At 49.0% G+C, this 12242-nt stretch overlaps 1 protein-coding gene across 5 annotated transcripts in view; it reads left to right on the top strand.

Moving 5' to 3' along the window:
* Nucleotides 1–12242, top strand: part of LOC124145510 (RNA-binding protein 33-like) — a 52751-nt gene that overhangs the window by 23550 nt on the left and 16959 nt on the right. For all 5 annotated transcript variants that reach the window (XR_007218800.1, XR_007218799.1, XR_007218797.1 and 2 more), the window contains exons 15-18: nt 6740–6893; nt 8396–9723; nt 10992–11096; nt 11571–11659. Coding sequence is in view for 2 of the 5 variants with exons in the window: in XM_048386631.1 (XP_048242588.1) it covers nt 6740–6893; nt 8396–9723; nt 10992–11096; nt 11571–11659 (1676 nt within the window). In the remaining 3 variants the exon portion in view is untranslated. The remainder of the gene's footprint in view (nt 1–6739; nt 6894–8395; nt 9724–10991; nt 11097–11570; nt 11660–12242) is intronic.

The following is a 12242-nucleotide window of genomic DNA, read 5'->3' as shown; positions in this document are numbered from 1 at the left end:
ACGACATTGGCTATTAGTATCGCGTTACAAATCGCATTCTACATTACGCCTTTGCTTCTAGTTTCACAATTTATGCACGTATCTTTCCGATCTTTATATCGCACTGATACACGTTGATACCCTTCCCGCCCACCTCAGAAATTACGGTCTTGTTTACAAGACCTTCAAACTGTGTACGGGTTGTTCTAAGACAGGCACGAACGCTGCCTAATATGTCTGGCGGAGGACATTGCCTTTACCCCCCGGGGCCCCCAAAAAGAGACAAGTTGACTTGTTCCACTTTAAAGAGGTCTATTAAAGGCGGGGGTAGATATCAGATCTACTAAGACATCCCATCCCCCCCTCCCATCCCCATCTAAAAAGGGTAAAAAAGCTGCCGAGATTGTCTCCCCCGCTCCCTCTCCGGGGGACGGGGGAGAAGGCTCGAGGGTCCCCGTAGTAAGCACTGCACCCTCTCCTGCACTGTCTTTGGCAGACTTTTCTGCGTTACTTAAGTCGCAGATGGCGTCGATGATGGAGGAGGTAAAGTCTAAGCTCCGAGAGGAGATGCGGACCGAGCCTTCCCCGTTGTCGGCGCCGGACGCGGCTTCGAGACCTTGTGATATGCCCGGCGTCGGCCGAGGCAGGCCACTTGGTCTCGGGGACGATCTCAGACCGGGCTTCGGCGCCGGCTCGAGGTCGCTCCCCAGCGGAGGGGTGGCGGGCGCCGGCCCGTGCACTACCGACGCACAATTTTTCCCTAGCGGAGCCAGACGCCTCTTCCGAGGCCGAGGCTTTCACTAGTGGATTCGTAGCCTGGAGCCAGGGGGGTTCCCTTGGTCTCGGGGACGATCCGAGACCGAGCTTCGGCTCCGGCTCCGGCTCCGGCTCCGGCTCGAGGTCGCTCCCCAGCGTAGTGGTGGCTGGCACCGGCCCGTGCAATACCGACGCACAATTTTCCCTAGCGGAGCCAGACGCCTCTTCCGAGGCCGAGGCGTCCACTAGTGGATACCTAGCCCGGAGCCAGGTTGGTTCCCTTTGTCTCGGGGACGATCCGAGACCGAGCTTCGGCTCCGGCTCGAGGTCGCTCCCCAGCGTAGTGGTGGCAGCACCGGCCCGTGCACTACCGACGCACAATTTTCCCTAGCGGAGCCAGACGCCTCTTCCGAGGCCAAGGCTTTTCACTAGTGGATACCTAGCCCAGTGCCAGGTGGGTTCCCTTGAACCTCCGGCACCTCGGCACCGGGACTCGGCCTCGGGCCGGGTGCAGAGACACGTGCGGGACAGGATTGTCCATGTACTGCCTCAGGTGGCTGCGCCCATGCCAGAGTCGGAGACACCCAACTTGACTAAGGCCAAGCAGGGCCGGCGGTTGCACCCCCCCCCCTTCCCCGTGTGCGGTGCGGAGTTGAAGGCTGCTTACATATGCTTCGAGGAGCAATATCATAATGCATGCCAACAGCTCCGTGTGTCCGTACACTCCGCGTATCTGTCGGCTGTACAGAGGGAGTTAGCGGGAGAGGGGCCGGCCGACTCTTCGGAGTTGGCCGCGCAACTAACATTATCTTGCGCGGGACGCTATTCGTAGCTGTGCCTCGCAGATGATGTGCACTGTTATGTGCATGCGCAGGCGGTGGATGTCGGTATCTAAATACTCGACTTACACACGCCAAGACCTACTTGCTTTGCCGTATAAGAGGGTGCCACCCTTTTCCCTGGGGCTCAGCAGGTGGTCCGAGAGGCTGCTCAATTGTATACTTCCATCAAAGACTCATAAGGCCTTGTTGGAGGTACCAAGCGTTAAAACCGCGTAAGCGGGCCTCTCCAATTGTCCCCTCCTACGCTAACGCACGGGTCAGACGTCCACACCTGCTTGGAAGCCGCCGCTTCCTTCAGGTATAAGGGCGCCGGGAGGAGCAAGAGAGGCACGGGCCGGGGCAAGGCAGCTGGTCGAGGCCAACAGCTTTTTCGCGGGGCTGGGAACGATGGGTTCCCATTAGCGCCCGAAGAGCCCTGGGTGAACCCACAGTCGCAAGTTATCGGGAAAACTCATCCGCTCCTCCACTTTTCCGGGGTAAAGCACACTCCGGTGCCTGCTACCCGAGAGAAGGCGGAATTCCTCCGTGCCGAGGTCGACGCACTTCTTATGAAAGCTGCGATCGAACCGGGTCCCGAGGGACAGGAAAGCGAGGGCTTCTACTCGACTTGTTTCCTAGTCACCAAACAGTGATCTCAACTGTCGAGACAGGAGAAAGGCGTATTTTAAGTCTATTGACGTTAGCCAATCTCCACATACCAATACACCCCGAGTTCAAGAAATACATGAGGTTTTCTTTCGACGGGAGGTGTTATCAGTTCAGGGTTCTACCATTCAGGATCTCCACGGCCCCGAGGGTGTTCACCAAGCTGATGTTGATTCCCGCCCAAGTGGCCAGGTCAAAAGGTCGGTTCTGCCATCCGTACCTCGACGACTGGTTACTAGAGCTCTATTGCAATCCCTGAGTCAGATAGCTACACAACAAGTGATAGATATTCTGATCACTCTAGGGTGGATGGTCAATCTCAAGAAGTCAGATCTGAGCCCCACTCAGAATCTAGTCTTCCTAGTGGCTAATTTCAACACGGTGAGAGGACGTGTATCTCTGTCACAAGATATCAAGTCACACTGCTCGTACATGGCTCCAGTTACTGGACAACATGGCGGCGACAGTGGATTTGGTCTGGCGGGCGCGCTTGAGAATGAGTCCCATTCAACAAGCACTCCGTCGACTTTGGGCGAACTCAGAAGATCTCGACACTGTGCTCGAGACTCCGTAGTGGCTCATTACACACCTCCAGTGGTGGACCGAGGTCGGGAATCACTCCCGTTCCGTCTCTCACAGTTCAAACAGACGCGTCACTCTCCGGCTGGGGAGGCGTTCTGAATGATCACACTGCCTCGGGACTATGGTCCCAGCAGGAGATCAAACTGCATATAAATGTGCTAGAACTGTGAGCGGTCAGGTGGGTGTTCCAACGCTTCCCGGATCTGCTTCGTGGCCAAGTGGTTCGTCTAGAGATGGACAACCAAACGGCGATGACTTACATCCGGAAGCAGGGGGGAACGGCGTATCCGTCGCTTCGACGAAAGACGTGGCAGTTCCTACTATAGTGCGACTCTCACGATATCAGGGTGCTACCTGTTTATCTCCCGGGGGTGGACAACGTCCGTGCGGACGCTCTGTCTTGCCGGATCCTCGCTCCTCATGAGTGGAGGCTCGACCCGGGGATATTCAGGATTTTCTCCCTGTTATACAGGTCGTTACAGGTGGATCTGTTTGCGTCTGGGTTAAATAACCAGACACCAACGTTCTGCTCCCGAGTCCACAACCCGAGGTCGGTGGCACCGGACGCCTTTCAGCTAGATTGGACGGACAGTTCTGTGGGCATTCTCCCCAGTACCTCTGATTTCCAAGGTCCTGTCTCAGCTAGGCACTCAGCCTGCGCGACTAATTGTGCTCCTGGCACCCCTTTGGTCGGCGCAGAGTGGGTTTCCAGTAATACTCAGGTTTCTGGCTCAGCCTCCTGTTATATTACCTTTACGACCGGACCTCCTATCCCAGAACGGGGCCCTCCACCCGAATCTCAGGATTCAATGGGTGGCTTGGCCACTGTCAGGAATCGCCTCCAGAAGAGCGGTATTCCTGCACGAGTTGCAGACACAATACTGGCTTCGCAGAGGGATTCGACAAACGTTCAGTACGATAGATAGGCCTGCTATGCGCCCTGGTGTGTCGATAGAGGGATTGCAGATCTTTTTTCTGCAGATCTCGTATCCGTGCTTGAGTTTCTCCAGTCGCGACTAGATGACGGCCTGGCCGCATCAACAGTCCGAGGGTACTCTACAGCTATCGCAGCTTTTCACGTCCCTGTCGACGGGGCACTTCTGGGTGCACACCCATTAGTGCAGCGCTTTTTAGCAGGTGTGGACAGGATCCGACCGCCAGTCCGGCGGATCAGTCCCCCTTGGGACTTGTCAATCATTCTCGATTGGCTGTCCGGTCCTTCCTTTCGGGATCTGTCGTCTCTCTCTCTTCAGCTGTTGAGCTGGGAGACGGCGTTCCTTGTGGTGGTAACGTCCGGCAGACGGGTAGGCGACATTCGTGTTATGTCAGCCGATCCCAAATATAACTGTCTTCCATGGGGTCGATAAATATCACCGGGACAGTCAGTTTTCGTCTACCGGACTATTACCGTCCTAGGGTCGCACACGATTCCACGTGAACGGCTCCTATTGAGCTACCTGCTCTTTCACAGCCTTCCTCGTCGGGGACCACTGCAAGACATGCTCATGTCTTGGATGTCCGCACGACTCTCAAGGCCTATATCAGCAGAAATATGGGTGTCCGTAAGGATAACCAACTATTTTGCTGTTACTGCGGTAGGAAGGTTGGCTCACCTGCGAGTAAACAATCTATCTCGAGGTTGATAGTTTCAAACATTTGTACAGCGTATACGCTTACAGGCAGGGACCCCCCTACCAGGTTGAAGCCTCATTAGGTTAGAGCAGTGGCTGCGTCAAAAGCGTACGCCGCGGCTCTGCCCATTGAGCAGATCTGCTCCGCGGCTATTTCGAGCCAGCCGAGCACGATTCATCAAACCTTACCAACTCGACAAACTCTCAAGCGAGCGTACTCGGTTTGGTCAGTCAGTTCTCCGAACTGGGCAAAGTTCTAATCTCTAGCTGATTGAGCATTCGAGATTTTAGACAGTCTTCCGGTTATACTGCTCAGTAATGGTCCGGATTTTATCTTCTGCGGTCGATAAATATCAGTCCTTACTACTCGATAATACTCGTATTTTGCGCACGCACTCCTTCGATCCTCGGGGACCCTCTGGCCTAGCTCAGCGCTGGTTATGGTCTCTCGTGATCTACGCCCTTATATCACTTGTTCAAAAAAAGTGTGGGGGGGTGGGAGGTGTTTCGAGTTCTCAACTTATGACAAGCCGCAAAAACAGGCTTTATCATAATATATGGTCGACCACGCCCTGTCTCTAGCCCCCGCCTTTCGACGGTGGTGCCTCACGATAAGGTTGGTTCCATTTATTGAACTCAATATTTTATTCTGTTGAATAATCAAATACGATGTATTTATTTACGCCTGTTGCTGACGGATGCCACTTCCTAGATTATCTTTGGGAGTCTGTCTTGATGCAATAAGTGCCCCAAGGAGGATTTAATCAGAAAGAGAATTTTACAAACCTGTAGAGGTTATGAATTCTCTGATGAAATCCTCCTTGGGGCACGGCCACCCACCTCCCCACATTCCATCAGCATTTGACATATGGAAAGTGATTTGGGTGAGAGTTGCTCCCCCTGGCGTGAGGCGCCGTTGGGGGTGAGGCCCCGTAAGGGTGGTCGTATATCATACAAAAACGAAGTTTTTTGTGTGGTAACATTTTTTATTAAGGAAAATGGTTACAACTATGTCATATAGATTTTCTTGAGCAAGGAAAATGCAATAAGTGCCCCAAGGAGGATTTCATCAGAGAATTCATAACCTCTACAGGTTTGTAAAAATGCTTTGTTTAGAAAGGGGCACAGGTGGCCCAGTCGTCTTGGACGCAGCGATTCGCTGTGCAGAGTTGCGTCCCTTGGGCACGCAAGAAACTTGTGATTGTGGGTTCGATTCCCGGTTCGCCCTGATTATGTTTCTAGGTTTGATTGCACCATACCTGTGCTCGTGGGTTTCACCAAAGTGGTAAACATCTGAGACCTGCATCACTTCGGGCTTTCCTCCCACATTAAGCTGACACGCTGCGATATAACTGGCAGTGTTAAACCCAACTCACTCACTTTGTTTAAAAAATTGTTACATGTTCAGCACGAAACCTTTTTGCGCACGGTATTATACTATAAGACTGACAAAACCTACTTCATCAACTCTGTGGACATGGTAAGGTATTGAAATAATGTTTGGAAGAAGATAAAAGAAATCTGAATATTTATTTCCCACTTAACAAAGATTTTTTTACCTAAAACCTTGAAACCAAGCAGTACAGAAATCCAGCCTTAGCCAGAATTATGTGGTGTGCAGTTGTCAGGAAGATCATTGCTTGTGCTGGAGTGGTTAATTTAGCGCGCACACTTGAGGACATTCCCCATTAACCAGTGTATTATGTCCCCATTATATTGGGACACGAACTCTGGACCCATTTGCAAACATAGCTTCCGCAATTAGGGAGCCATTTTGCTTCCTTAGCATTGATGTTACTTTATGAATCTGAACCAGAATAGAACAGTGAGGATCTGGGTTAGAATAGGTCTTCAGCAACCCATGCTTGCCGTAAAAGAGACGACTAAAGGGATTTGGTGGTCAGGCTTGCTGACTTGTTTGATGCATGTCATCGTATCCCAATTTGTGTGGATCGATGCTCATGATGTCAATCACTGGATTGTCTGGTCCAGACTCGATCATTTACAGTCTGTCATCACATAGCTGGAATATTGCTGAGTGCAGCTTTAAACAAACAAACAAAGGACACTGTGATGTAACTGAAATACTGTTCAAAGGGGCATGAAACCCAACTCACTCACTACTAGAATAGGAGCAGTCGAGTAGCCTTGTAAATGCCTTTGGCTTGTCACACCAAGACTCTTGTTGGATTCCTCACATGGGTACAATGTGTGAAACCTATTCTTGGTGTCCCCAGCAGAGATATAGCTGGAATATTGCTAAATAGGGCATTAGACACATCACATTCTCTCATTCATTTACAGGAAGAGCCAATGGATGATGAAACTCGGGAGTTGAAGAAGAAGTTGGAGGTACAGAAGCGGATGCGAGAAGAGATTATCAAGAAGAAGGAAATGAAGCGTCGGCTAGAGGCAGTCCGACGGCGGAAGGAACTTGAGAAGAAGCTGGCCCAGAAAGGTAACTTCCAAGAATCACTGAGAGGTGTCAATATCCTGCATTGTAGACAAGTTGAGATCCTGGGTGAGAATAGGTCCCCAGAACCCAGTGTTGTGGACCAGTGGAGATTGCGGGTTAGAGAAGGTCCCAAGCACTGGCATCGTACGTCACGTACTTGGTTGAAATCTTGGTAAGCCCCCAGTCTCCTATGTTGTGATAAATCTACAGCAGTTCTGGGTCAAAATAGGCATCTTGTCACTTAGGTTGTTGTGGACCTACAGCAGTCCCAGGTCAAAATAGGCATCTTGTCACTTAGGTCGTTGTGGACCTACAGAAGTCCCTGGTCACAATAGGTCTCCAGTCTTCCATGTTATAAACTTAAAGTGTTTTCTTGGTCCCCAGTACCTCATGTCTCCCATGTTGTCGTAAGGCTGATGATGATCAGGTCGTCACTATGTGTGATTTATCCATGTGTGTGGCCATTGATGATTGCTGATGCCACCATTACTTCACAGGCCACCAGGATATGGATGGAATAATGGGGACTGCAGCATCAAACAATATTAACTTCCTTCTCATTTTGTGGTGGAATGCGTACCTATGTTCTATGTTCTATGTTCTGTCATCACCCTTGAATACATGTTGTGACACATATCAAGTTTTAGTCAGGAAGGAGTCCTGAATCGGAAGATAACTCCTATGTCTGGACTAGACGGTCCAGTGATTGATATCACAAGCATTGATCTACACAATTGGGATACGATGACATGCATGCATCAATAAAGTCGAAGAGCCTGACCACCCGATCCAGTTAATCGCCTCTTACGACAACTTTACGACAAAACCTGTTCTCTTCACGGATCTTCCCATGTACTCATGGGTGATGGAGAAGCGATTATATACAAACTAATGAAGTATTGACAATATCACTGAAGGCTTGATTTGATGTGTTCACGTAAGACCAGCATTGAGGGCAGAATTCAAAATCCTTTGTATAAGCGTGGCATTGGCACAGTTACAGTTGTAATGGGACCTAAACATCCATATGAGTACCCTGGGTCACATTTGAAAACATTAAATGGTCTGTGGGGTTTCAAGGTAGGAATATAGGTCCTCAGCAGTCTATGCTTGTGGTGAGAGGCGACTACATGGATCGGGTGGTCAGTATTGGTGAAATGGTTGATTTCATGTATCATATCCCAATTGCGTTGATCGATACTCATGGTAAAAGGCGACTATGTTTGTCGTAAGAGACGACTAACAGGATCGGGTGGTCAGGCTCGCTGACTTGGTTGATGCATGTCATCGATCCCAATAGCGTGGATCGATGCTCATGATGTCAATCACTGGATTGTCTGGTCCAGACTCCCTTATTTACAGACCACTATCATATTGCTAGAAAATGCTGTGTAGTATAGTATACGATTGCGTTTTTGCCAGCAAGATTCAACAAGATTGAACTTCACTGGTAAGGTTTTCATGCCTGAAAATAACTTTGTTTGCTCACTCCGTTTCTCTCACAGGAATGACAATTGATGACATTGCTGACCCCTCCTCTGATTCTGGGCAAGACACTGGCATACAAGAAGGTCAGCCAATACAGGCAATAGGATCTCCAGCAGTCCAGCCAAAAGCAGTACAAGGCCGACAGGCCAATCAGACCATCGGCAGAGGTCAGCCTATCCGTCGACTATCGGGGTCAGGGAACCAGCAAGGGCCGCTAATGCGTCAGATGTCAAGTGGGATGGGTGACCAGCAGTCACAGCAGATCGCGAGGCAGATGGACAACCAGGGAAGGCAGAATGTTGGTGTGAAACGTCAAATGAGTGGAGACGGACCTATTCATGCTAAAAATACCAGAATGTCTCAGCAGGGAAACCAGCAGATGAATGCTGGTAGAGGTCAACAGATGAGGGGTCAAGGTCAATCTAGAGGTCATGGTCAGATGAGAGGAGGGCAGATGAATGCTCGAGGAAGAGGCCATCATCAGGGAGGTCCGAATGGCCAAGTCAACAGTGAGGTGATGAGAAACCAGAACCAAGGATTTCATGAACCTGGGTTTCAGGGTCAAGGTCCAGCAAATAGAGGTCAAGGTCAGGCTATGGGTCGAGGGGGACCTGGAGGCCGAGGGCAGGGAATGATGCAGGGACCTGATCGTGGGGGCTATGGACATCCCAACATGGGAGGAAGGGGAGGGATGCCCATGAGAGGGAATATGCAAGGGAATAATAATATGATGGGACCTAATGGGATGCGGGGCAGAGGTCAGCCCAATATGAGAGGTCAGCCCAATTTGAGAGGTCAACCCAATATGAGAGGTCAACCCAATATGAGAGGTCAGCCCAACATGCGAGGTCAACCCAATATGAGAGGTCAGCCCAACATGCGAGGTGAACCCAACATGAGAGGTCAACCCAATATGAGAGGTCAGCCCAACATGCGAGGTCAACCCAACATGCGAGGTCAACCCAACATGAGAGGTCAACCCAACATGAGAGGTCAACCCAATATGAGAGGTCAGCCAAATATGAGAGGTCAGCCCAATATGAGAGGTCAGCCCAATATGAGAGGTCAGCCCAATGTTCGTGGACCCATGCGTGGCAGAGGCCAAATGCATGGAGGTGGACGGGGACAAATTACCCCCCCTGGAAACAAAGGTCAAGGTGAACCTGCAGGCAACAACCATACAGTGATAACTTCACCACCTCAGACAAGGTCAGTCGTGCAGGGCCAAGGTGACGGTGAAGGTCAGACAAGAAAAGTTGTTGCCCGAGGACGAGGTGCTGCAAGTATCGCAAGTCAAGGCAGAGGTCGTGGAGCAGTTGCTCAACCAGTAGGAAATCAGAATCGGGTGAGTTAGAATTGCATTGTTGATCATGATATTTGGAGCAGCACTGACTTGGTAATTGAAGAAACTGGTCTTTTGGAAATAAGAACCCAATGTGCATATAGGTTAGAAGGAGTCCCAAGCACCCTATTGATGGTTGTGGAAGGCGACTAAATTGGATGTGATTGTTAATTTGGATGTGACTGGCTTGACTGATTGCATGTCACTGTACCCTGAAGCAGGATTGATAAAGGATTCCCAGCAAGGTTCCCCTAAATATTTTAAGACTTATATTAACATTGCATTCAACTTTTTTTTATCTTTTAATTCGTGAAATACAGTCATCTCTACAAAGCCACAATGTTAGTTATAACTGTAATAGCATGAAAATTCAAATTTGGGAATTCCAAGTTTATTTTACATTTGCTGCTAACTTGGGACAGAATATCAGTATCTGAGCCGATCTAGATAAATCTCTCTGGAAGGCATGGCATAGCGATAGAAACTAACAGTTTTAGCCCACTAGTCCTTATAATGATAACATATAGCAAAACCCTAAATAATGGCAAATTTCTACTACAGTCCGTTTGACTCCAAATGAGAACGATGAATTGCAAAATAACTCGAAATCCAGAAAAGTGTATGAAACATCAATACGGTACTTGACCATGAATATCCTGTACCCAACAAAATCTGAATTTTGTTTATTTTAAGACCCATGACAGAAGAAGTTCTTTAAGAAACTATCATGTAATTTTGTATAGAAATGTGTACATGACATATAGGGGGGACAAACCGTGGAAGGCACAGCGCAAGCACGCATGCACTGCACGTTCTGTGGTAGGGGAAATGACAGAGCATTAGAGGGGCCGTCTCATGATAATTTCAGTCGCAATCTGACTTGCTCATGCCATAGATCTCGTTGTCGGAACTGCTGGTGCCTGAACCGCCTGCCACTATTATAGGTTGGACTTGCTGGCCGTTGTCCATCTCATGACCAATAACGTTGCTCTATCTCGTCAACGACTGTGGCCACACAACGCCTCCATGTTTCTACTGTTACCCGACCAAGGGATACCAAACGGACTGTAGTCCCAATGACTATAGCAGTTCGGCCAGGACTGTAGGACATTATGCACATTCTGTCAGTCACTGGTTTGCGTGAGCCAGAAATATTTTCAGGCCACTGTGATAAGTATATCTGTATCATGTCGGCAACAGCATAAAGCAGCAAACAAGCAAAATTGAAACAAGACACACGGTTTTATTAAGTTTTTTTTTATTTCTTGCAGAAAATTGTGATGAATAGTGCGCAGACCGTACGGATAACTAACTTGTCAGCATCGACATCCCAAAAGGTCCTAGATCAGCTGTGCAAAACTGTTGGCCCAGTGGAGGTGAGTCACAGGCTTATATACTGTATTGTAAAATGATTGGCATGTGTGCCACCAACTGATTGTTGAAAGGCATGGCTTAATCATTATGTGATTTGTAAGTACATTGATGCTTTTCACAACGTATGAAAACGTTACTTGACAATTAGGGGCACGGGAATCTCAGTCGCCTAAAGTACTGTGGGGGCACAGGTGGTCCAATGGTCTAAGGCGCCGCAATTTGCTGTGCAGAGTTGCATCCCTTGGGCACGCCAGAAACCTGTGATTGTGGGTTCGAATCCCAGTTCGCCATACCTGTGCTCGTAGGTTTCACCAAAGTGGTAAACGTCTAAGACCTGCATCACTTCAAGCTTTCCTCCCACAATAAACTGTTACGGCAAGTATGGGTTGCTGAAGATCTATTCTACCCTGGATCGTCACCGATACGCTGTGATGTAACACAATAGAGACATATATAATTTCCTGTTTTTCTTGTAGAGCATTTCTCTGGTCAAAGCGGATAAGCAGGCCACCATCAAGTTCTGTAACTCCAATCATGCTACCACCTTCTCAAAGAGATACAACAGGTAAGACTGCCCCATTGAACCGCCTCCCAGGTCTAGTGGATAAAGCCTATCCCGGAGAGCGTAAGGTTCGGGGTTCAATCCCCTGGCCACACCATACCAAAAGACGGTAAAAGATGGAACTTGTTGTTACCCTGCCTGGTTCTCAGCCTTAAGGGGATAAAACAAGGACTGGTCAGCTTGGAGTCAGTATGCTGTGTCTAAGTGGTGTATCCATGTTAAACTGAAGCATGGTTTCTCAGTGGATTATCACAATAAAAATGTCATTCGTCCCTTGCACATGCACACAGAGACAAACGCACAAACAAAAAGCTACATAGTGCAAAAATCCTGAATGCAATGACGTTAAACACCATTTCACCTCACCACTGCACCATCCAGTTACAGTTACCTCAGCTGTAGAAATAGAAAGGGGGAAAATAACATATTAAAGGATGAGATGAGATCTTTCTCAACCTAAATAAAATAAAGTTGTCAACTCTTCAAAGTATTTTATTTCCTTCCTATAAAATCTGACACAGGTTGGTTGGTCCAAGTTGCAATTCATGGTGCAGAGTGGGATATACATCCCTGTTCACTACCCCGG

Source organism: Haliotis rufescens, unplaced genomic scaffold, assembly GCF_023055435.1.
Source record: "Haliotis rufescens isolate VD_foot unplaced genomic scaffold, xgHalRufe1.0.p SCAF_10, whole genome shotgun sequence".
NCBI lineage: Eukaryota > Metazoa > Mollusca > Gastropoda > Lepetellida > Haliotidae > Haliotis > Haliotis rufescens.
This window is presented reverse-complemented; position numbering and strand designations above follow the sequence as displayed.